Here is a 25751-nt window from a genome sequence, read left to right as displayed (position 1 = left end):
TTAGTGTGAAATAGAAGTGAAGCCCACAAAATCTTCCAAGCCTGACAGATTCACTGGAGTGCAAACCCACTACTCTCCAGCCAAATGGAGACCAGACTAAAAGGAGATGGACTGAGGGGCCAGCAAGCCCAGAGGAGGCAAGAAACACCTCGGAGACCCCGTCTCTTCCCACGGACGCACACGGTCCTGGAGAAACACACGCCTGGTTGGAGTGAAGTCCTGAGCAAGTCTGCGTGTCCGAGAGGAGTCTCAGTACCCAGTCTGCTCACACTGTCCCCGCCGCCCATCCTTGGAGTCTTCTGTGGCGATTTCCTGAACTCTTGTGGTTTCTGCCACCTGACATAGTGCCCTAGTCCCCTGCTCTGGGTGCATCTCCAACCCCGACTCGGATCGCAGCTGCCTCCATCTGTTTTTGCCCCGCTACCACAGACCTGCGCCATCTCTGAGGCTGGGAGCGCACCCCCATCCCTTGGGCTGACACTTGGGCAGCCCAGACACAGCTCACCCCAAACTCACCCAAATAGGACCATGGATCCCCAGGCCACCTGAAAACAGGCAAGGGACATCAAAGGGGTGTCATAGGCTTTACCCTGTGTTCTAGGGTGGCAATTTCCAAAGTATGTTCCATGAAACCAAGGGGATCACCTTCAGATTTTTATATATATATATATATTTTAAGATTTTATTTATTTATTTGACAGACAGAGATCACAAGCAGGCAGAGAGGCAGGCAGAGAGAGAGGGGCAAGCAGGCTTCCTGCTGAGCAGAGGGCCTGATGCGGGGCTCGATTCCAGGACCCTGAGATCATGACCTGAGCTGAAGGCAGAGGCTTAACCCACTGAGCCCCCCAGGCGCCCCTCAGCATAGTTTCTCACTGAAGCCCCTGGAAGAGCAACTCCTGTGTATACTGACAGATGACATTACTTTGTCTTGTTTGAGCTTTACCAAGACTTTTTGTGGTTCTAGACAATCGCATCACACGAGCTCCATCGTGGCTGTGGGCTGGGCATCTGTCCTGTGTCCCTGCACCCGGCCACCTCAGCAGTCCTGTGCGGTGATCCCACTGGGCGTGCACAGCGTCTTAGCTTCTCATGCACTGAGCAGGCTCCGGGCAGAACTGGATTCTGAATTTACAAAGTCATCTTACTTCCTGTGTATTTCACTGGAGGGCCAGTGTGGGACATCATGAAACGCTTCTTACAGAAGTGCAGTGCTGCTGCTGTCAGGGCTGAGAAATGCTTCTGAGGTAGCCACTCTGAAACCCTTTATTTTCAGAACTCCCTTTGTATTTTCAAAAATGACTGAGGACTCCAAGGGCTTTTGCTTGGCTGCAACAGATCTACCAATATTTACATCATTAAAATGAAAACAGACACTTAAAAGTAACAAACTAATTACACGTTAAAAACAATCAGTGAGCAGAGTGGCATGCGTCCCACGTGTATGGAAATTCCTCAGGCCTAGCAGAAGGCCGCCAGCTCTCCCACCGGCTTCCGCACGGCCTGCCGTGCAGCCTCGCTGCAGCACAGAGAGAGAATCCAGCCCCACACAGCTGTGCAGTGGAGGGGATGGGAGTGTGAGGAGTCGATGAGCAGCTTCCGGGCACAGATGTGGGCACTGTTTCTGACATTACGCTCCAACTCAGAAAGTGGTGGTATCTCAAAGGTGACTTGCAGTGTGGAATCTGAAAACCCTGTCGTCATCTGTGATGTTTAGATCCGTTACTCTGTCCTGTACCATGAATGGACCTTCCACGTGCGGTGATTCTGTGACGTCCTGCAGCGATCATCTGAAAACGTGAGCTGTCGAGGTACGCAGACCTTCGCCGCGCCGACCCGTGTCAGTAGACGCATGGAAAAGTCACATCTGTTGATCTCACTCCAAGCTCATCAGAGAAGTCTCAGAGTGGGGAAGCTGTCAAGGTCATGGTGATGGATATTTTTCAAAATTCTCATCTTTGCTTGAAAACTCAAATTTTATCACCGGCAACAAGGCATCAGTTGTTCTCGATGACAGTCTCACTTCTTTCTTGAGAAAACATCTACCAAATGCACAACTCTGCACAACCAGTGTCTGCCCACTCTACTTTGGAGAAAAACTGGTTTTCCATGAGAAACACGGCTACCTCCACACCTCAGCTGCCTAGCACGGTCTTTCCGGTACTTGCTGCTCCTCCCACATTACAGCGCTTCATCGAGGTCGCTCTTCGGCACCCAGGCGTCTCCTTCCTGCGTGAGCACAGTGGTGCAGAGCGCCGTGCCGACCAGCCCGGCGTGGCCCCGCTGCCCGGGCGTGTGCCACGGTGACTGCGGCTTCGTCCGCCGTGCCGTCTGCAACAGGACTGCAAATGTCAGCAGAAGGGACGAGACCCATGACGCGTGGACATTATTATGAAACGGATTTTGCTCTCACGGCCCTCGAGATGGAACTGGAGACCCAGAGGTCCAAGGAACACATTTCTTTGAAAAGTGCTGAAAAGGATATTTTTAGCCAGAGGCTCTCCACTGATCTGCTGGGGGATGTGCAGGACAGCTCGCAGCAATGAAGTGACCCAGGCTGCGCTGCTCCTGGGCAAACTTCTCTGGAGACTGTCATGTGGGAAAAAATTGGTTTTGAGTACCGAAGAAGAAATCGGGAACATGTTTTTAATAATTAGCATGGTAGTTATAATGCTTTTGCCATTAAGTCTTATTACTAAGATTTTACTTTTTTTTTTTTAAAGATTTTATTTATTTGAGAAACAGAGAGCGAGCGCACTAGCAGCGGGAGTGGCAGAGGGAGGAGCAGGGCCCCGCTGAGCGCAGCATTCCACGTGGGGCTCCGTCCCAGAACCCTGGGATCACAACCTGAGCTGAAGGCAGACGAAGCTTTTAATTTTGAATCTTGAATGTGGGAGAGAAAAATATTTCACTTTAAAATCTCATTAGGCTACATTAGGAGCTTTATTAGTACACAACACTCATTTTCAAAAGCCCAAGATCCTGCGTGATCTCAAGAAACTGAGGCGGAATTTGTTGTGCAAAGACAGCACAGCTGGCACTCTACAGCCTGAGGAGGCCCCAGAGCTCCTGCTCCACGGGGCGGAGGAAATGCCAGGCCGCAACGCTGGGTGAGCGCCCTGGAGACAAGGGATCCGCTTGTTGATGGGTCAAATACAGTGCCCATAAAAGCAGAGTTTGCATCTAAGGAACACGAGAAAAGGGAAAAACCACATCCAGACCAGATTCTGACTGGCAAGGGAGCCGAATAATTTGTGTATTCGTTTGTATTCATCAGGCATCTGTATATTTAACTAGTGTAGATGATTTTCTAGCCACGAAAACTCTTTAATCCACGGGTCGTTGACCTTCTCCTCCAAGTGTCAAAGAGCGAGTGTTTCAATCTGTGCAGCCTGCCTGACCCTGCCGCAGGCCCAGACCAGCCATGGACAAGACACGCACGAAGCATGCAATTCATTCCGACAGAACTGATTACACGAGCAGGCAGTGGGTAAGGGGTTGCTGACCCATTTTCAAGGGCAGAACAATGTCTGATTACGGAGAAGAGCCTTATAACAGCCACTTGGAAAACATTCTCAAAACCAGAAAAAAATGTCTTTGTATTCTAGAATAGGAAAAGCCTAACCTCATACTAGTTTCTAGAAATTAGCCAAATGAAAGTTCTTGAACATGCCACAGACTGAGATACAGGAGAACACTGAGCACGAGGTTCTTTCATTCTGTGGTGTGGGGGGTGTGCTGCAAGGTGTGGTGCTCACAGCAAAGGCACGTGGCCCCTGACTCGTCCCTGACTCCCACAAGGGCCCCGATGCAGGACCTCCCGCGGCCTTCACCACACCACCGGGGAGTAGGGATGTTACACCCTCGCGACACAGTGAGGAGAGTGAGGCTGGCACAAGGCAGGGGGACTGCCCAGTCATCAGAGGCCCTGTGAAGAGAGCCACGTGGCCCCCAGGCCGGAGAAAGCAGCTTGGAGAGCTCTCCCACTCCCAGGCGTGGACCACTGTCCCGTGCTCCCAACGGGCTCTTAGCTAAAGGTTTATGGTTGTTGTTTATCCAGGAGACACAGAGGCGTACTGGTTTTGTCACTTACTCACTCAAAGGAACACAGGGCGACAGCTGGCGTGGCCTTCCTCTGCGCCTCAGTGTCTCTACGTGTTCGGGAGGCCAGACTGGGGAGCCCTTCACCTCTAAAACTCTGAAAACTGTGTCCGTCACCTGTAGTCACCTTAAATGTGTGATCATCTCTACTGTTACACAGTTGAAAATACGGACCATGAAAATACAAGCTTTCAGGCATCATTAAAAAAAAATAGGTACAAGATTTAAATAGTACTTTGTGCTAATAGGCCTCTGAACAGTTTTCAAAAAGAAAATGAAGAACTGTCAGTTTTTTACTATATTTTTAGCCCATCAATTAGCAGGTAAAGCCTATTATTTATTTACATTCGAAAATGTTCTAAACTGGATTATTCATGGCAAGTAAGCGACTGTGTGAAAACACCATTCTGTCAAAAGCAAAAGGTGTATAAAGAATTCTTAATCTCATGAGAGCATTTAGAGGCCAACCGCGTCCAAATGAGCAACAGGAAGGCGCTGGCCATGTCCCAGAGGCTGAAGTGTGGAGACGGTGGACAGGCAAGGCCTGGGGATGCTGCCAGCAGGTCTGAACTCCTAAGGGCAACGTGCCTGCAGTCCCCAAACCCAGAAGCCAGCCATGGACAGGAGACAGGCAGAGACTGTCTTTCGCCCAAACCCAACCCAAAAGGAATGGGGTTAAGTACAATTTGACTCACTTTAAAACAGAGCGAAATGTAAAGCATTGAGGGGCTGGTTTTAGTCCATCTGAGGTTCCCGTCCTGACTCGATCCTTGGCAAGGCCCCTGACAAGCAACGAAGGAGAGCCCTCCTCCGCACCCGCTGTGCTCCCTGAAGTCTGGGGGTCGGGGGTGGGAGCCGAGGGGGAGGCTTTTAAGACCATATCTAATCTAAGGGCTGGAGCCAGAGCCCGGCCTACAGCTGAAATGCAAATTGGGGAGCGAGTGCACGTGAGGATAGCGTGCCCGGAAAAAGAGCAGGGGCAGGGGGCTGTGAGCACCGTTCCTAGGACCACCTGATGTGTGGCCGTGTCCCCGCACACAGCAGCTACCCACGCCACCCACTGACAGGAGGAGCAATGCCGGAGCTGGGGCCGGGGCCTGGGCTACCTTGGGTGGCGCTTCGTCGGACCCTCCGGAGTCCCAGGACACGGTGACCTGTCTTCTGGACTCCATCCTCATTCGCTCTTCCTGCTGGACCTTCTCCTCCTCCAGGATTGTGCTAGAGAGAGAACACAAGCTTTATGGGGAGCTGCCGGCCACAGCGAGCACACACCAGGCGCCCCACTCATCTGAGGAGCCCCTACCCGCCCGCTAGAGGGTGACACTAGGGACAGGGAGAGCAGACCAAGTCTAACTGCATGCGTGATTCTCGAAGAGCCCCGGTCCCCAGGGCAAGCCCGTCCCCAGCACTGCTGTAGGGAAGGAGAGGACAGCGGGGAAGAGAGGAGAGCTCGGGGGAATCAAAGACAGGCCGGGGGTGGGGGCGGGGCGCGGGTACGATGCCTGTGCACCAAGTTGACTTCAAGCAGAACAGACCTGCCCTGAGAAGTCCCAGACAGGGCTTTGTCAAGCACAGCCAAGTGACAGGACGGGCTCCTCACACGCACACGGGCCCCCACATCCTGTGACATCAGCATGCTGAGGGACAAATTTGCAATCCGGCCAATACTCCCCTCCCCTGCTCACTACCGTCTTCCTAGCTTCCAGCCTGGCCAGTGCTCTGTGTCCCCGGGCCAACGAGCCCTCGGGCAGCCGGGCCGCTGCTACTCACCACGGCCCGCAGTGCACAGGCTACCTGCCGCGCCCCCGCCGCCCCCGGCCTGCGCTCTGCTCCTCGGGGCTGCCCTGTCTCCTTAGCCTTGGCCGCCTGCCATCCAGCCAACCCCCCGGAAGGCAGCCGGAGCGGGCCCCCTGCCAGCCCCCCCCCCAGCCGCAGGACCCCAGAGGGGGGCGCCCGGGGGGCACCAGGTCCCCGCACCCCAGGTCCTCACCACGGCCGCCGCTCTCTCCCGCGCCCGCAGCCCCCGCTCGGCCTGGGGGAATGACGCTCATTCAGGGCTTCGAGGCTGCGGGCGGAGCGCCGGCAGTAACCACCCAGAATTACTCATGAAGGAGTGAGGTCAGCCGCAGCAGCCCCTCTCTAATCTGGGAATTTGCTCAACTGTTTGAGAAAGACATTCCTGGCTGGCTGGAGGCTGGAGCGGGCGGCTTCTCGCACGGGCGCACTCCCGCCATCACCCTGCAGTCAGGGGAGGACGGGCAGATCACTCGGTGGCTGCTCTGAGTCAGCAAACCCTTACTACGGACCTCAGGGTAGTTCTGTTCTTTTTTTCTTTTAAAGGCACGGCAGGGTTTGCCTCGGGGATGCCCTGAGTGCTTTGAGAGGAAAGCTTTCAGCCAAAAGATTCTAATTCCTCCTGAAAATAGGATTCTGGTTTTCTTCGAGCGCCAGCTGGGCGAGCCCGGCTAAGAGAGGAACCCGGCACCTTGACAAGTTTGGGAGTCAGGGTCGCGCTCCAGCCTGGCAAGGGGTGTGCCGAGCCAGGATTGCTGGGGACCGGGCCCCGGGGCCGGGGATGGGGACTCGAGTCACTGTGCAGCAGTATCCGCTTGCCTTCTGCTCCCACTGGGCTGAGGGCTGCGACCCAACAGCCCACTCCCTCACACCCAGAGTTCCTGCAGACGCTGGAGCACGGCCGTGCGCGCCAACCGTGACAGGCGATCAGGGAGCGAGGCCACAAGCAGCAGGGTCCACCCGCGGTGTGGCCAGCAGGAGCTGGCCCTAAGCCTACTGCACTGTCACCAGGCAAGGACTGCAGGCCACCTTCTCTGAGACGGACCCCGGGTGCAGGAGTCCCGGCCCGAGAGAGGAGCTGCCCTGGGTAGTTTTTCTGCGCGCTGCTGTCATTGAGGCCCTAAAGAGCAGACCCAGAATCTGAACTTCCAAACCTCTTATAGTTTTAACTGAAAAATCCATGAAAATCAAGACAAGAAAAATCAAGGAATTTGTCTTTTTTTTTTTTTCTCAACTTCTTAAATTAACTGAAGAACAGGCAAGCACTGAGAAGGCCAAGTGTGACACGTTCTTTAACGCAATGGGAACCGCATTCTAAGTAGGTCCCACTGAGGCAGCTTATTTCACAAGGGCTGCTGTGCGAAACCGGCCACCCGGATCTTCAGGTGACTGTTGCCCAGGAAAACTGTTGCCCAGAAGGTCCCATGAGGACCCTTGCCAAAGGTGACCCTCTCAGGCTTTGTCCGCCCTGGTTCTCCCACCCGCTGTCCCTTTCCCCTGCTCTCCGACCTACAGAAGTTACTGCCTGACCCCTTCCGGGCAGGCCTTCTGTCACAGAGCCACACGCGGCACTCTGCTGCCCCGTGGGTCTGACGCTGCCCGTGTTCTGCCACTGGCCGGCTGGGACCAGCTTCCCCGTCGGGTCATAGCGCGTGCACGTGACGGATACCGCAACCTCTGTCCCCGAGCCTGCCCGCCGCACCCCTAGCAGAACAGTGGTAATGGGGAGGGGAGTACTCTGATCTCAGTGCTTGGTTCTCACACCAAAAATAACACGTCAAAATGCTTCTGAGAAGCCACCGTTTGCCGCTCAGAGTGGTCAGGAGTATAAATAACTCATAAAAGATCTGTTTTGACAATGGGAAGACTATGCCATAGATGGAGGCAGAAGGCACGGAGGGACATTTCTGAACTTGTCTCTTTAGAGCGGCTGGAGAACCCAGAGCAATAAACTGGAATGTGCAGAGGGTCAAGGAGGTCAAATTTAAACATACTTTCCCAAACTGCAAATATTTTTAGTAGCAATACATTCCATGTGAACGAGCCGGCTGCCTCGTGGGCGCTGGCAACGAGCCAGCTTCTCCAGGGATGGCGGTTTCTAGGTCTCAAGCTCACAAACAGATGACCCGGTGCGAGCCGGGGCTTCTCCGTGAGACGCGGCCGAGAACACGCGGCCACCTTGCCTCTCGTCACCCACCAGGCGCACCTACGGAGGCGCGAGTGCGGAAAGCAGGGCTCCATGTAGCGCTTCTGCCCTTTCGCCTCCCTTGTGTCAACAGTCACCCAAGTCATGGACGCGGCGTACCAGGACGCAGAGCGGGGCAGGGGCTGCTGACTGCGCTCGGGGCCTGCCGCCCCTCCAGGGGAACCGCTCTCACGCCCTCCAGCAGCGAGCACAGAGAAGGCTGAGGAAATTTCCGTTCTGGAGCGACAAAGTGTGATTTCACCCCTGAGGTATTTTCATGGAGAGCAAGAAAGGGGTCTAAGAGGTTCCTCGTTCCCAGCACTGAGCTAAGACACAAAAACAAATCTTCAACCCAGACCAGCTTTAGAGTGGAAAAGGGCATCGGTCCCGGGCTGCTGACATCGAGCCATCCAAGCTGTGCGCAACAGGGGAGAAGCCGCACGTCTGCCGAATTCGGTGGGGCAGGCCACCCTGCCTATTCCGCATGCTCACTTGTTCAGGGACGGGAAGAACACGGTCTACTCTACCCACATCCAGGGTGGAAAAGAAAGCATGTGGGGAGAAAACAGTAAAGCTCTGGAGTAGATGTCACTTAGCAGCATACTTTTACCTGAACTTTCGCCACCAGGAAACAGATTCTCTCCATCTCATTTCTGTAGTGTCTCCCCTATGAGTGGTGCACGACTGTTCTTTCCTCTGAAACTATGAACCATTTCATGGAAGGTTTTCTTAAAAGACTGGACTTTAATCACCTGAACATCATAAAACCAGCCTCAGCTACTGAGGCGAACGTGGAAAACATCCCGAGAAAGAGCCGCGAGAAAACGGGACGGAAGAAAGTCCAGAGGGAGAGAGCTCGCTTGGGCAAGTTCACGGGAATACCAGTTCTGAAACATGATCTCTCCTAATTACCCAACATTGCCTCACCACGAAGGAATGGAACTGACCTTTTAACAAAAAGCCCCGCCTGGTATCTTTGCGGAAAACAAGTCTGGAGCCCTGAGATTCAGTTGCAGAGAGCATATCTGTGAGAGGCTGACCCGCGGCTAAACGCAGAACCGTACGGTTACAGTGAATGCCTCTGCTCTTTCTCGCTGACAAACAGGCAGAGCCGACCGGACGTCTAGTTTCATGGATGCACTAAGACTGAATTTCTCTTCATGTATCTCAAATTGCCGGAGATAAGGCACTTTTGTTTGCTTGTGGCATTGTCCATCTCAAAAAAATCACTTTTCAAAAATGTGAATCCTGCTAAAATCTTTCTTTAAAAATAGTGACTTCTTTCTATTTCTGGCAAGTCTGCATAGCAACTATTTGATGAACCCTCTTGCAGACAGCAACTATGGACAATGACATAAGAAGTAAGCCTCTTATGATCGCACGGGAGAGAAACCCACAGAAGCTGGACCCTGAGCAGGGCTGGCATAAGTCCCATTTTTTGGGCGAGGGGCCCTGGATAAATCCCCATTTTTTAATGGCCATTTGCCAGACAGCAGTCTGCAGTTGTATAAAATCTCCCCAAATCTCTAACAGAAGCTGGAGCCAGGCATGCACAGGACAGGCTCCATGCAGCCCGGCTAAGGTGAAGAGAACTGAATCGAGATGTGGGCTGGCGCCTACAGCATGGGGAGAGAATCTGTGCTTTAAGATCAGCCACGTTAACTGCCTGCTAAAACAAACCACCCATTCTTCAGAGGAATCTAACTGAATCCAGAGTTTCCACAATCCATCATTCACAAATGTCCAGGACATAATCTAAAATTACCGAATATAAAATAAACATGAAAACACGATCCATTCTGATGAGGAAAAGACCATGTAAAGGAGGCGATTCCAAAGATGGCTCAGAAGTTGGAACTGGCAGACAGGGGCTTGGAAGAGCTATTATATTCAAGGACATAGAGCAGAATCTGTTCATAACTAGTGGAAAGATAAGAAATGTTAGCAAAGAAATAGGGACTTTAAGAAAGAGACAAAGGAAAATTCTAAAATGAAGATTCTATGATGAAAAGTACAGCGTCTGAAATAAAATCTCCACAGGATTGGATGACGGGTCGGATGGGGAGGACAAAACACTTAGGGAACCTGAAGGCGAATCATTAGAATTATCCAATCTGAAGGACTTGGAGAAGAAGACTGGGGGGAAAAGAAAAAGAACAGGGTTCCTGGGACCTGAAGGACACTATCAAAAGGCTTAATGACAAGGAACTGGAATTGCAGAAGTGAGAAAATGGAGCAGATCAACACCCGACAGGCGGCTATGAGAGACACACAGTTACAGGTTCAGGAGCGACAGGGAACCCCAGGTATGATCAGTACAAAGAAAAGTACACTCAGCACATCCCAGCTAACCGCTGACACCCACAGATTAAGACAGAACCACGCTAGCAGCCAGTAAGGAACGACAAAGCACGGATGGAGGAACAAGGACTTTAAGGGCCAGTGACTTCTTACTAGCAACAACAAAGGTCAGCGGAAGAGCAGCTTTCAAGGCCCAAAAGGAGAAGATACAGGACCACTGTGAAGTCTGAACTCTGTTCCAGGGAAATTAAGTTCAGTGGGTTTTCAGATAAGAACCCCCCTGAAATGAATGGAATTCACTACCGACAGATGAACACACAGAATGCTCAAGAAGTTCTCTGGATGAATGGGAAACGGAACAGAAAAAGGCTCTTTAGGGAAGAATGAAGGGCACCGTGTAGGATTCAAGATGGAAGATTGTTTCTTTACTTTTTGTAAAGTACTACTTAAAACACACACACAAATCTTCATTGTGTGAGGTTACTAACATAGACGAATGTGACCTCTGGAGGATAAAGGACTGAGGTGGTGGCCAGGGGACCTTCCTGGCTGCGCGGGCCTGGCACACGGAAGCACAGGGCAGTCAGTAACTCAAAGCAGACGGGGACAAGTTAACCAAGCGTGCCCTGGTCTCCAGAGCAGCCGCTCAGTGGAGAATGCAAACGGTATTGCTAAATGCAGATTCGGGGCCCCGAGGGAGAAAGAGCTGTGGGAGCCGTCAGCATCCCCGCGCCAAACTCTCCGCCAGGCACGCAAGGCCCGAGCACACCGTGCTTTTGGCTTCCCTCCCGGCTAGGCTGGGGGTGCAGGCTTATTTGTAAGTGGTAGGAAGCCAGTGTTTCTCCATCTGTGTCCTACGTCCCTCCACCCAGCCACCCTGTCCCTCAGGGACCTGAAGTCAAGGGGGAGCCACGCACAGACACTGGCCCTCGCTGTCCAGAGGGTAAGGGAAGCCTTCGAGGCTGTTCCGCTCTCCCCTTACGTTTTTAGGGATAATAACCCTGGAGACAAAGCTCAGTGAAGGGGAAGGAAGAGCTGCGGAGAAAAACCAACTGGTCAGAGAAAGAGAACTGAAGGGACGGGAATCTAGTGGCTGCCCGGTAACTCCGAGGGTTTCCGCCTGGGCTCCAATCACGAAGAGTAAATACCCGGCGACAGACATGTCCACATCATGTGGTCAGAGGCACCTCTTTACAGGCAGGACAGGTGATGGGAGAACAGTGTAGGGGCAAATACAGGAGGCTGGGGCGGCCGGGTGGGGGCAGGGAGCACATCCCGAGACCGACATGCAAGAAAGATCGCTGGTCTTGGAGGCAGGAGAAAGGGGCCCGAGGCCTTCTCTGTCGGTGGCACAATCTAGGGCGAGTTACACGACTTTTCTGAGCCTCAGGCTCCTTCAGTGAAAAGGGTGGTAATAACTCATTCTTAAAAACTGTTATGAAGTCAAACAAGGCAATACACATGAAAATGATGTGTGAAGCCACGTGAGTGCAAAGGACTAATTCTTCTGAAATGTATGTGTAAATTCCCTGGAAATCTATTCACACGAAACCAAACTGTGGGGATGTAACAATACAGACGCCCATGGCAAAGCCACGAACACCTATGTGCAGGCGGGAGCCAGGGATGGGTCAGAAGGACCCTCATGTCAACAGTTAAGACACGATTCCTAGTGGAAGGAATGCGGATGCTGTATTGAATTCCTATTAAATTTTAATTTACTCTTTACTTTTAATTACTGGTAAGGCTAAGGACCAAAAACCCACAAAAAACCACAAAAACCTTTGAAGTTCAGATGCCGTGAATGTTTTTAATAAGTTTTTACTTAAAGTCTCTAAAAATTAATATAAGTGATCTCTACAACCAACAAACGTGACCCCGAGATCAAGAGCCGCGCGCCCTTCTGACTCCGTCCGCGAGGCACCCCCAGGTGCCACGAACGTTTGAAGACGTCTGTACGACTGACTGAGAAACGAATTCCTCTTCTAGAGGGTGTCTAGACCCAACAGGCCAGCAAGGGGGAGGGAGATACTGGAATGATGACTCAGGAGGAATTCAGACACCACCTTTGAAAGGAATTTTGGAAGCAAATACAAACCACCTAAAAACTACACAGAGAAGCAGCACAAATAACTTATATCATCAATAAAAACCAGAGCCTTTAATTCAGAGTCCACATATTGGGATAAATAAAGAATCAGAAAGGATTCAAAAGACTTGTGCAAGATGCTCTTCACAGACTATAAATTTAACATCTGTGTCTCCATAACGTGTCTATAAAATGTCTTTACATCTTATATCTGGACGATGGGAGCTAACACTTTTGAATTCAAATAACCCCATTTTTCTTTAGCAGCAACTAATAATGTTTCTGTACCCTAAGGCTGCAAGATCCCTTCCGGATCTTCAGGAAAAGCTTCGTCGTTACCGCTGCTAGAGCTGGAACCATGTGCACTAACTCCAAGCCACGTACATCATTTCATGTGGCCCTGAACACCAGACGGGGGGAGGGCTGTGGGACCGTGTGGGACCCTGCTCCTACAGGGAGGCGAAGTCACCTGGTCCAGGTCACACAGATTTCTTTTCACATTTTTTTTTTTTAAAGATTTTATTTATTTAACAGACAGAGATCACAAGTAGGCAGAGAGGCAGGCAGAGAGAGAGGAGGAAGCAGGCTCCTGCTGAACAGAGAGCCTGATGCGGGGCTCGATCCCAGGACCCTGGGATCATGACCTGAGCTGAAGGCAGAGGCTTTAACCCACTGATTCACATTTCTTTTTAAACTGTAACCTTCCCGACACAACACCCATAACTCTCAACAGAAGGCTGAATTCCTACCTCAAGGGCTGTTGGCACTTTCCCAGGTTACACGCTGCACCCCCCCCACCCCCAACTGCTGGCAGCCCAACCGAGACCAGTCTGTGTCCTGAGGGGCTCTGAAACTTCGGGGGAGGGTGAATGCGAAGATGTCATGTGAAAATGTATCACCAATCTGGGGCTACAGCTGCTCCAAGCTCCGTCCTGAACCAGCAGATCTCCCAAAGGCCAGCTTTACTTGATAAAGTTAAAGAGCAAACATGACAATATTAACCCAACCGACAAACAAACAACCTCCTGCCCCCAGGGCCCACACGGCAGACCCCACGCACACATGCTGGCCTCTGTCTCCGCAGCCGAGCCTCATGGATGCACCCACGACAGCTCCCTACCGTGCCGGGCGCTCGGAGGGCCTGCAGTGGCTGAGTATGGCACACTCAGGAGGTTACAACCCAACACGAGGGAACTGACAGCACGTCTGGCGTGGGTGAGGGCCTCTGCCTGTGCCAGACGTGTTGCCATTTTCCTCCAGGGACTTTCTCCACTTGATACTCAAAACAAACGTAAGAAAACCAGCTTCAGAAATTCCTTAGGATACTGGGTTTTTTCCCTTCCTTCTTTTCTCTTTTTAGCTAAGCAGTAACAACGTGCTCACCGTCGCAATCACGAGACAGAGCACATAAGGACATCTAGCTGTGTCTTGGGTCCCGGCCCAGGGCGCGCCAGCCGACAGCTTGTCCTAGACATGGGGGCTTGCTGTGAGGTGCAGTTCTGGGACATCAGGCGAGTGGCCTGCGCTCAGAGTTTGTCTCCTTGTTTGAGAACGGATGGCGGCGCTCCCACCTACACATCCACGGCGTGCGAGGGCTAAGACGAAGCAAGGTGGGGAAGCGTGCGGCACAAGGTCTGGAACAGAAAGCACGCAGTGAGCACCGCTGGTTTTCCACGTGACAATAAGGCTGCCTGCGGAGGCAGCGACCAGCTATCACCGGGTCTTCCGAAAAAGCACAGTGGCAGAGACCAGCTCAAATCACGGAGCACCTTCCAAAGTGATACCGACTAGGTCGGTGTTCTTTAGAACAGAAACGCTCGAGTGAACTATGACATTCTTCACCACTCACATTCTGTTCCCTAACCTTCAAATATGAACACAGAGAGCTCAGAACCAAGGAGTAATTTCCAAAGGTTTAAAAACCACCATGGTTGGAACAACCGCGGTTCTCGTTCAGGGCTGGGAGCGGAGCTGGGGTACCGGCTCTGGAAACCCAGCAGGCCCGACGGACGCTCCCCCTGGGCATGCCTGCGAGCTCCTAGAGGCACAGCCCACCTCGGTTCCTGTAGCTACGTGCACCGAAAAGACACAGCAGGGGCCCTGACAGTTCCCAGCGGAAAGAATCTAAATTCCCACCAGGTGGATGACTCAGCTATGGGATATTCCCAAGTAGAACCCAAAGAGCCAGGAGAAAGACGTAGTTATCTGACACCGCGGGTGACCTCAAGGCAAATGCTGACCGATATAAGCCACGAACAAAAGAGTGATGCCATTTACAGACGGCTTACAAGCAGTCACCCTCAACGGGCGAACAGTCAGTGGAAGGGGCACCTGGTGGGCTTCTGGAGCGACAGCAGGGCTGTGTTTGTGTCCTGCATACGGCTTACGCGCCTGGGTCCCGTTTGTGTCAATCCAATGAGCGGTTCACTTCTTGGCATATTTCCATGTTCACATCTTTGTAGGTCAATACAAAGTTTAAAAAGTATGGTATAAACTTTAAATTTAACATTAAATTAGTTCATTTCCCTCATTTGTCTAAAAAGGGTTTAAGAAAGCACACGTCAGCTCGACCTGCTTCCCTAGACTGAGGTGACAGGGACACCCTTCCTTGGCTCCTGGGAAGCAGACGCTGCAAAAGGGCAAATACTGAAGCTGTTCACTGTCGCCTCTGTGGCACAGCATCTACCGAAGAATTAACCGAATTAATCAGGGATTAAGTGATGTTTTCCTTCAAAAACCACCCGGGGCACTCTCACAACCTGTCAGTCCTCCAGGGCAAGCACGCCACGGCACACAGCGGGAGTCATTTTCCAGGGTGTCCCTACGGGGGGCCGCAGACGGTCCCCGGCCAGCCGGCCGCTCACCTCTTTGTGCCTCTCTGTGGATTCCCATCTCTGAATGAGAGTGGGACGCGAAGAGGACAGGCTTGGGGTCATGGAGACCACCATGGAAATCTGACCCAAGGGCTGTCTGACTCGCTGCGCAAGGCTCAACCCGAGAGCCACTTCTTGCAACTCACAGTGAGAGACAAACACGGCCCACAGATGCGTGGGATCCCATGGGGATCTGAGTCCCTTCGAATTATGTTTTTTTAAATAGACATGGAGAATGGGATTCAGGAAACACTTTTTCACTGACCTGGGGTAGAGACTATCTGAAACTCATTTGTTAAGCAATCTTTGATATGGTAAAGATTTTGTAAAACTTAATAAAAGAATCTAATGACTATGACACACTGTTACACATAAATGTTCAACCAAGCAAGCTATTAGAGTCACATTTTACTGGCCTCTTTGGTAGCCATATTACATGTTTAAAATGCAAAGTCAGACTCCATTTCTGATGGAAACTGAAAAACACGGAACAAATTCACGTTCCGTGGCCTGCACTACTGTGCAGAAGAAATGTAGTCGTGCGCGCGTGTGTGTGCGAAATCATTTTATTTGGTTCTAAAAATTTACCTTGGATAGTTTTTGGAACTACTTCACCCAAAGAAACAGTCCTTCAGTGAACACTGATGTGAGATCGCATCTGCTAAGCCGTAACTCGAGCGGCCGTGGGACCCCACTGTGCACAGGCCTGTGGCCTGCGGGTGCGCGCGGCACCGAGGCGAGTATGACGATCCCTGCCCTCAAGGAGCCTCAGTCTAGTAGGGCTGAGACATACTAGACTGTGAGCTCCTCGAGGGCAGGAAAGGTGCTGTAGTCCTCTTGCCCCAGAGATCGGGCCCCAGGCTCAGCTCTCGTGCTGCTCACACTGTGGAAGGGGCTGAACGCGGGTGCGGCCACCTGGGGCAGCGCAGGGGGAGCACGACAAGAAGAGCCGAGTGCTTGGGAGACGCCGAGGGCAGAGGCTCATCGGCCATGGAACCGTGAAGGAGCCAGTGCTGAGAGCTGCCGAGAAAGAGGGGCCGGATTGCACCAGGCGGAGAAGGTGGCGTTCCAGGCCCAGGTGGTTAATGCAGCCATGGCGTGAGAAAGGGGTGGGATACGCCATAGGTCCGATTGGGGACTCTGGTCCACTCTGGAAGCTTCCAGCCAACAAGGGAGCCACTCGTCCCCAGTGATGGCTGAGAAGATCACGTAAGGGGCTGTGCTAGATGGATGGACGGTCCAGGCAGGGGAGCGGGGGAGGGTGTGCCAGGCGGCGGTGAGGCGTTATGGTGGATGCAAAGGCCCCTCTGGAGCCTGTGGAAGGGGAAGGCCAGGGGCCGCCAGAGGCAAGGCAACAGACTGGCTTTAGCACGACCGTGACGCTCAGCAGCAATGCGACTGCGGCTCTGGGTCTGTGAGAACAGGCGGGACAGAAGCTGAAGACAGACAGACGGGAGAGGGTAGCACGGCCCAGGAAGCAAACTGGGAGAAAGGAGGTGGCCCGGGACGGACGCGTGGGCCGTACTCAGACCATGGAGGAGCGGCAGGTCGGGGGAGAAAGGAGGTGTCGGGGAGGCAGGCAGATGGCACCGGTGTCAGAGAGGGGAGGCATCTCAAGGGCAGAAGTGGCCACCTTCTGAGGAAAGATCAAGGAGGAACCAAGAAATGTAGGAGCAAAACATGAACCAAAGCGCGTTCAAAATCCAGCTCCCGTAAGCGAGCGCATGTCCCACTTGCTGTGCGGGGACGGAGGACCTGGAGACCCTTAGCTTGCAGAAAGCGGTCGGGAAACACCTGAAGGACGGTCAGGAGCGGACGGGAGCAGGCGGGCAGGCGCGGCCCGGGGGACAGGCGCCGCTCACCGCGGGGTGATGGGACATGGGCCCATCTCCTTCGGGCTGTGAACGCTGGCGGCAGGACTGTGTTCCTTCACTGTGGAGTCCACAGAACCTAACTCAGAAGCACGCGGGTGCTTAGCCGATGAGCCCTGACCGGGGGAAGCCTTTACACCTCTCCCTCCAGCCCTCGTTCCTCCGTGGAACGCGCTCCTTGCCGGGCGCCCCTGCCAGCAAGCGGCGCTGCCTGAGCAGCCAGGCCCGGGCCGTCGAGATCGACCACGAGCACTGGGGGACCAGACAGGGCCAGAGGAGCCACTGGGGTCTTTTGGACCCTGATATTTGGCTAATTTTCTATGAGAAAAGATGAAAATACACCAAATTTTAAAAATCTCACATAGAGTCAGGGAATCATGAAGATGACAGCGCACGCTACGCCATGGTGCTGGTTAAGCGATAAAACTCCCCATGGTATTTATCACACCAGAGCATCTTATCGATTACAGTTATAAGTCAGTCTGGACGCCAACTCAACAACCGTTTGCTGAGCGTGTGTCAGACGTCTCCACCAAAGCCACAGAAACGAGTGAGACTCAGTGATGCTCCCAGAGAGCTCAGGGCCTGGTGGGGAACCCAGACGTGCAAATGAGTAATTCTCCAGGCCGGGTGCACGGTCAGCTCCGTGCAGACATGCTGAGGGACTCAGTGCGCTAACAGGTCCCTGCGGGCTCCCTGTAGGGGACCGGGAGCTACCGGGTCTGGCCGTGGCTGGCACGAAGTAGGAGCCACGACATGGCAGCCGAACAGACAGAAGCACTGAAAAGGTGTCAAAGAGTGGCTCTCTGTTTGGGGGCAGGGCTGACTAGGGCTGTCCCCTGAAGGAGGTGACATCTGAGCTGGATTCTGAAGACCACAGAGGTGGTAAGCAGGGGGCACAGCTGGTGGAAGGCGTCCCCGGGAGCGGAAGCAGCGCGCGGGAAATGCTGGGCCGTGCCGGGAGACGCGTGAGCAGTTCGGAGAGCTGGCGATGGAGCAGGAGAGGGAGATGGAACTGGGTGGGCCACGAGAGACTAGGTTCTCACGCGTCTTGTAAGCCACGCCAAGTCAGAAGTCAGGGCATGACAGATTTGATCCTAACGTGAAGTCGATTAAGATTTGACGACCCAATCTCCTGAGCATTCTAGCAAGGCATCAATCAACGCAAACTGATCAGTAAGTCATTCCATAGCCTCAGCCGTCCTGACAGAATGACCTCAAACACTCTGACTGCGTGGGAGAAGCCGCACGAGCCGAACCCCAGCCCTGGCCCTTGCTCCCCCCACTCCTACCTGAGCTGAGCTTTGAGCTCAGTGAACCGCGGCCGCCTGCTGGGGTCATAGGCCCAGCATTTCGTCATAAGGCTGTAGAGGGTCGGAGGGCAGTTTGGCGGCATCGGCAGCCTCTCCCCATTCTCAATCCGACCGATCACGTCGTTGTTCTTCACTCCTTGAAAGGGCTTCACGCCGTGCATCAGTATCTCCCACATACACACACCTGTGAAGTGGGGAGGAAAGCAGAGCCGTGAACTCAGTGGGAAGAGAAGCACGCCTGTGTTTCAGGAAAAACTGCACAGCTGGCACCAGAGGACCAGCTGTGTGACTTGGGGCAAATCAGGTAAATAAAGCAGTAGTCCTTGAATTCTGTTATAAATAAGAACAGCAGTATTAGCTTAATATGATCCAAATAAGGAAAATTATGTTATTTTCCAAAAAACGCCCAAGTTTTTCTAAGAGGTTTACTTCTCTAAAAATCCTGTATTAGAAGATGGCCCACCAGGGGCGCCTGGGTGCCTCAGTGGGTTAAGCCTCTGCCTTCAGCTCAGGTCGTGATCTCAGGGTCCCGGGATCGAGCCCCGCATCAGGCTCTCTGCTCAGTGGGGAGCCTGCTTCTCCCTCTCTCTCTGCCTGCCTCTCTGCCTGCCTGTGATCTCTGTCAAATAAATAAAATCTTAAAAAAAAAAAAAGATGCCCCACCAGGTACAGTGACCCTTCATGGCTTAACGAACCAGTTCAAAACAGGCCGGGTAAATTTGACCTTGGCCCCCCACTGCAGTCCAAGCTGCTGATGCATACGGCAGCTGGCCTGAGGCCTAACAAAAGAACATACTAAAATTTACGCCTTTACCTTCAGAATGCTCAGACTCCTTTAGAGAGGCGGCCCGGGCCTGGCTAGGACGCGCTGGCCCTGTCAGCTGGCTCATACACGAGTTGGTCGGGGGGTCCCTGTCCCCATAGGCAAACTCTGGATCCCCTGGGCTACAGTGGCCCTACCCACCGGCCCCTCACTCACACTCCACCCTCGCAGACCGCAGAGGACAGTTCGTGTCCTCTAACAACCTCTGAAAGCCCACTTTTACAGTAAATGAGCGAACGGAGCCTAAGGCGGAGAATGGGGAACCGGGCAGGTGGGCTGGTGGGGACTGTGGGTGGCTCGCATGTCTTGTGGGCTGCTCTGGCGGCCCTGGCACCCCAGCACAAGCCACACACATGCCTTTGCTTATGCCAGCCTCGCCGCACTTAGTGTCCCTTTCCTTCTCCGCCGCATGAGCGCTTCTCTTTCTATGCACGTGTCCCTGATGGCCCAGGTGAGTCCCTGCTCGGCCTGTCCTCCCTGCACACGGCGTCATAGGGCGAGCCCCCGCTCTACCCTGCCCTCCCTGCTCACCGAGTCACGGACTGGGGGAGGCCCCTTGCTTCAGGGTCTTTGGCACCTACAGCAGGGCTGTGCCTCAAAGGAAACAAGGCACATTATCCTGCCCACGTGAACGACATTCTGATGTTTTCCGAATTCTAGTCACTCCAGACTGAAGAGTGTATGACAGAAGTAATGCCTTAGTTGTGCATTTCTCACCGGAAATTGTGACGTCGTTACTAACAACAGTGTCAGGCAGCGTAAGACTTTAGTAAGACTTGAGCGCCGGGCAGTGTAAGACTTTCGAAATTTGCACATTATCCTTACACCTCACGTTTCCTTAAACACTGTATTTTATCAAACCCAAGATGCCACTGATTATAAAATACAATATTGTTTATATAACCAAAAATGGAGGAAAATTCTACCAACTAAGTCACGGCACCATCCTGTTTCCTCTTGGAACTGTTTTATTCTTACCGATGAGCACTTCCAAACTCATTCAGACAAGGAAGCGACACAGGGATGAATGAAACAAAGTCGACACGAGTGTGGGTAAGGAAGCCACGTAAGACACGTCCCCAACTCACACCGACTACAAAATGCCACCAGTTCCAGAGAAGTGACAGCGTGAGAAATGGGCATCTTAGAATCTTGGCAAGCTCAAGTCCCCTTGCCAGGATGAGCAAGCGGCTCTCTGGGTCACACAGCCGGCGAGTGAGGTCCTGGGAGGTGACGCCACAGCAAGCGGACCCCAGAGCCCTTTCTAAGCCCTGTCACACTATTTGCTGCTCTCCTTCTCTCTCCTGTTATCACTCAGGGCACTAGAGGAGACCGACAGCAAGTACACAGAAGAAAAAAGAAGAACGTGTACTTGATGTGTATCAAGTTATTTTTAATTACGGGGGAAAGGTACATAACCCTGTCCGGGCATCTCCTCCGAAGTAGTTCAAAATCTAGGGAGAAAGCACGCACACAGGGCCACGCACAAGATCCACGTGTGAGTGTTAGGGCAGAGAGCGGAAGTGCAGGGAACAGAGGACGGGAGGTTACGTCTGGAGCACACACCGGCTACACGAGGCTTCACGAAGAGGGGACGTTTCAGGTGACCCCGAACGTCAGAATTTCAGCTGGGAGAGGGTGTTATGACGTGTTCCAGGTGGAAGGAGTTAGACCAGAAGAGTGGGGCAGGGTGGGGGGGCAGCATCCGTGTGGAAAGGGGAGAGTGATTTAAAACCGGACGTAGCAGTTGAAGCAAGCGGTGCAGAATGAGTGAGGGCCACCCCGTCCCACGGTCAGAAGGTTCCACGGCAACCCCCAGAGCGGGACAGCGACCGGCTCGGAGCAGGAGGGGAGGCACGGAGCAGGCGCTAGAGCAGAAGCCACAGGAGACAAAGGATCAAACGTTCGAGCCTTGAGACAAGTCGAGAAGGAGGCTGGGCTCCAGCACACGAGCAAAGCGCCACGCGGATGTTCCGGAGCGGAGGGGCTGGCACAGAACCCGAGGACAGGTCGACCATTTAAAGTCACTCACAGAGAAGGAGCAGATGGGAAGGCGGAGAGACAGAGAGGAGAGAAGGAGAGAGCTACAACCGCTCCCAGGAGGGACGCAGAGAGGGCCCAGGGAGACAGAGGCCCGGAGTCGGGGGGCGGGGGGGTTCAGACAGAAGCCGGTGCCCCGCGTGTGCCCAGCAGCTGCCGAATGAACCAAGAGGATGTCTGTGGAGCAGCGTCCAGGCAAGGGAAGGCAGAGAAGCCTAAATACTGCGGAAAGAGCTAAGCCTAAGTCTGTTTGGTAATCTATGAAATGGTCATTTAAAAACCCAAAACTTCAAAATACTCACCAAACATCCACACATCACTAGCTGAGGTAAAACGTCGAAAATTGATGGACTCTGGAGCCATCCACTTAATTGGCAATTTTCCTTTGGAAGCTAGAAGATTAATTTTAGAAAGTGAATTTTCCTTGTTATCTGTTCAAGGATCTAACAGTTACAGCTCGCTGAGATTTTCAGTATCAAAATAAAAAGCTTTAAATAGCTGACCCCTTGGGCTTTGCTAATCTGGAAGAACTATCCTTTGTGTCCTCAGTGTGGTGAGGTCATCTGGAGTGATCCGGTCAGCCTGTGGCGTGGAAACAGCGCTGCAGGCCTCCGCTGTGTGGACAGGCGGGGGGCGTGGGAGGCAGAGGGAGCCCGGCTAGCTGGTGCTCCCAGCCGTGACTTGCTGTGCGGCAGATCCTAACCCACCGGCCGGACACTGTTCTGGAGGGAGCATGTACACGCGCGTACACACGCCACACAGATTAGCTTCAAACCCTGCGAACAGCTCAGCTTGCTGGTTCTCCTTCCTTCAGAAAACGAGGCTCAGACACATTTCGTGACTTGCCCGAGGCCACCGCCACCGGGAGCCCGAGCTGGGGTTTGAGCCGGAGCGGCTGGTGCTGTCCTGCCCTGCCCTGCCCCCCCCACCCCATCCTCCCGCAGAGACAGGCCAGTCCTCCCCTGCCCCGCGCCCACACGTGACCCGAAAGCACTGGGCAGGACTTCGGTAGCTGCACATCTCCGCGCGCACGGAATAGGGAATGAGGACTGGCCACGGTGCCTGCACGGCTGTGTGCAGGGCAGGACAGCTGATGGATGGAATGAAATAGCACACTTCTTAGGTGAGCCTACGTCATCCGTCCCTAGAGGCCTCACCAGCCTTCCTTCTGTGCCACAGAGGAAATAACTCGCCACTTCACAGAACAGTCCTTCAGCTGCTGGGTGACAAGAGGGACGCCCAGAGTACCTGCCCTTGCGGACTTCTAGCTCTAAAAGGGACAGTACGGGTGTGACCCGGACTCTGAGTGAACGGCAGATGCCCCGGGAGCAGAGAAGGCCCACGGCTGAGCGGTGTGTCTGGGAAGGCAGCAGGGGCGCCGGGGAGCGCGAGTCCACGTCAGAGGGAGCCTAGGTTCATAGAGGCGCCTCCGCTCTGCAGGCCTCATCTGGACTCCTGTGAGCCATGCGTGCCTCTGAGTCCCTTCAAGCTGAAGATAATTTCACTCGAGTCACTTCTTTTTTCCCACTTAACTTCAAGCACCTTCATGACAAGTGGAGTCAAATCCTCGGTTCGATTCCTTCTAAACTACTTATTCCTGCGTCCTGAACCCCCAAGAACCCCAGCCTCTAGGGGGTGTCCTCCTGCAGCCCAACGGGGTCTGGACTTAGGCACCCGTCCGAGATGACGAGGAATACATGAACTTGTCAGCGGCTCACTTTAAACGCCGTCAGCGTGACGCGAAGGCTCCGTCACCACACTGCTTGGAGGTCAGCTCCTGACTGGGAGTCAGGGACCTGGACCGCTCAGGGCTTGAGCTGGACAGCAAACGTATTTTAAAACAGCAGAGAGCAAAAAATAAAAATAAAAATAAAACAGCAGAGAGCTGCTTGATCATCTTTACGTTAAGTGACTAACTGAAATGAACGAACAACCCAAGAATTCTTTTCTCGTATAGCAGCACGTCTCGGTTAAGACTGCCTCGGGCTGTGGCGTACTGAAGGCACATGGAAAGGGAACAGACATCAGCCCTGCAGTAAGATAAAGGAACTAGTTTTGTATGTAAAAATCTCATTTTGCCACAATACAAGAATTTTAAAAAGTGAGAAAGAAACTGGCCTTTGAAGTGGTAGTAAGAATTAGAATACATACTAAGAGCATAATACGGATTTATAATCCAAACCACAACTGAAATATTAGGAGTAGGAACATTTGTTAATAAAAATATTTGTTCTGTAATAATTTAAAGAACCAAGTCGAACTGATTCCAAAATTGGAAGAAGAATCACATGAGCTAGATTTCCGCTCTGAAACCAGCCGACAGAAGTCTCTGGGTGAGCAGACTGGAGTCCTCGGCCCGACTGCTTCCACCGGGTCAAGCCCCCACCCCACTTGCGGAGGTGTCTGACTGCGGTCACCAGCTGGAGATGTGCTGACTCCAGGTTTTGGCCACTGGAAATACAGTTGTAGTGAACACTGAAATGCAGTTTCGCGTGCACGGCATGTCTCGCTTCAGGAGTGTGCCCGCTGGACTGTACGGCAGCTGCACAGCTGACTCAGCAGGGATCTGTGAAGCTCTTCCTGAGTGGCTCTGTCATTTTACATTCTCACAAGCAATCTGGGAGTGATCCAGTTTCTCTGCATCTTTGCCAGCATTTGGTGTTATCACTATTTTTAATTTTAGCCGTTCTGACATGTGGGCAATTATACCTCGTCACGGTCTGAGCCTCCGTCCGGGCTTCTCTGCCCTCCACATACCCTCTTCAGTGAAGCCTCTCTTCCCACTGTTTGTCCATGTCATATTCTTGTTTTCCCTGATGAATTCTTAGAGCTCATTCTACCCTGTGGACACCAGTCCTTTGTGGAATCACTTGTGGTTATGGGGGGACCCTGTGCCTGGCAGAGATCCTCCAGGTCTGCACCTTCCCTTTCACCCCCGAACAGGTGTTTTGCAGAACAGAGAGTTTCAATTTCGATGAAATCCCATCTACCGAGTGTCTCCTTTTATGGATCATGTTTTCGGTGTCAGGTCTAAGGACCCTTTGTCTAGCCCTAGACCCCAACGATTGACTCGTATGTCCTTCCTAAAAGTTTCACAGCTTTATGTTTTATAATTAAGCCTAAGAGCCCCTGACCCAAGGGGTGACTCAAGCTGAGGTCCATTCTTTGTCTCTGGATGTCTAACTGCTCTGGCCCCATGGACTTTCTTTCTTCTACTTTCTTCTACTGAACTTATTTTATGCCTCTGTTGAAAATCAGCTGAGTTTATTAAAGACCACCTTTTTAGGAAATAAAAATCCTTGAAGATTCTGAGCTTACTGCCTCTTTACTGCTCTGACTCCTTACCTTTGTAGTAAGTACTGTCTTCCATGTATCGGGATAATCCAAAGTCTCCTAGTTTTACACAATCATTTGAGGACACCAGAACGTTCCGAGCAGCAATGTCCCTGATAAGGAAGAATTTGGGAAAATAATTTTAATACAAGGAGAAACAAACCCACAAAGTCATCTATATTATATAAAGACACAATGACAGGCATTTTGAAAGACAGCTTATGGACAATGCAAACAGATTTATTATGCACTGAAAAAAACACTTTTATGATTTTACTTCAAGTATATTCCTTTTGGCAGAAATTTACTCATTAATATGATGATTAGTGTTTTGATCGGCAGCAAAATATATTCTCAAATAACAAGTATGAGAATAATGCATAAAAAAGGCATTTTGACTTTCCCTACAATCGTATTAGCACCTGCATCAACAGAGAGGCTGCACGACGGGGCTCGTAACCCTGCCGCTACAAAGGGATCTCATCACCGGAAGTGAAAGCCGTCATCAGCTTTATGACTGCATCTTACCTGTGCACAAATCTTTTGCTCTCCAGATACGCGAGAGCTGTACTAAGTTGATAGGCATAGAGGATCAGAGACGCCAGATCCAAACTGTACTTCCTTACTTGCAGAAATGACCTCAGCTTTGCAACAGCAAACAAGATAAAAAAAAAAAAAATTAGTGACAGAGAACAGTTATCAACAGCTAAGGAGCTACATTCAACAATACTGCCCATTTCCAAACATACTTTTATGAGAATGGCTTCAATTCTCCCCTAAGATGAAGGGGCAGAATGAAACATATTAGCTCAGAAATAATGGTTAATCGTTTGGTATTTGAATCCTATTCAAAAACTGAAATCTTCATGATTGTGGACAAATTTCTGAAAAAATACAGGAAGATGCTGCAGGGAAATGAAGAGTGTGAAGTATCGCCGCGAAGGGCCGGGGGGACAAGGACCGAGTCGGGTCGGCCGCACGTACTGGCACAGCGCGCCCGCACCCCAGGCAGACCCGAGGACTGGCAG

General features: G+C 52.3%; 1 protein-coding gene across 50 annotated transcripts in view; it reads right to left on the bottom strand.

The window, feature by feature from the left end:
* The window catches only part of PTK2 (protein tyrosine kinase 2), a 247100-nt gene that overhangs the window by 31096 nt on the left and 190253 nt on the right, over positions 1-25751 (bottom strand). For 49 of the 50 annotated variants that reach the window (XM_082720640.1, XM_082720644.1, XM_082720642.1 and 46 more), the window contains 5 exons: positions 25252-25367; positions 24736-24836; positions 21693-21782; positions 18507-18711; positions 5208-5319 (listed from right to left, as the gene is read on the bottom strand). In XM_082720640.1, coding sequence (XP_082576766.1) covers positions 5208-5319; positions 18507-18711; positions 21693-21782; positions 24736-24836; positions 25252-25367 — 624 coding nt within the window. Of the gene's footprint in view, positions 1-5207; positions 5320-6091; positions 6195-18506; positions 18712-21692; positions 21783-24735; positions 24837-25251; positions 25368-25751 lie in introns of those variants that run through there. The other variant, XM_082720675.1, reaches the window with a different exon arrangement.

This window comes from Mustela nivalis, assembly GCF_964662115.1.
Source record: "Mustela nivalis genome assembly, chromosome: 2".
Classification (NCBI taxonomy): domain Eukaryota; kingdom Metazoa; phylum Chordata; class Mammalia; order Carnivora; family Mustelidae; genus Mustela; species Mustela nivalis.
Note: the sequence above shows the minus strand (reverse complement) of the source record. Positions and strands in the feature narration are given on the sequence as shown.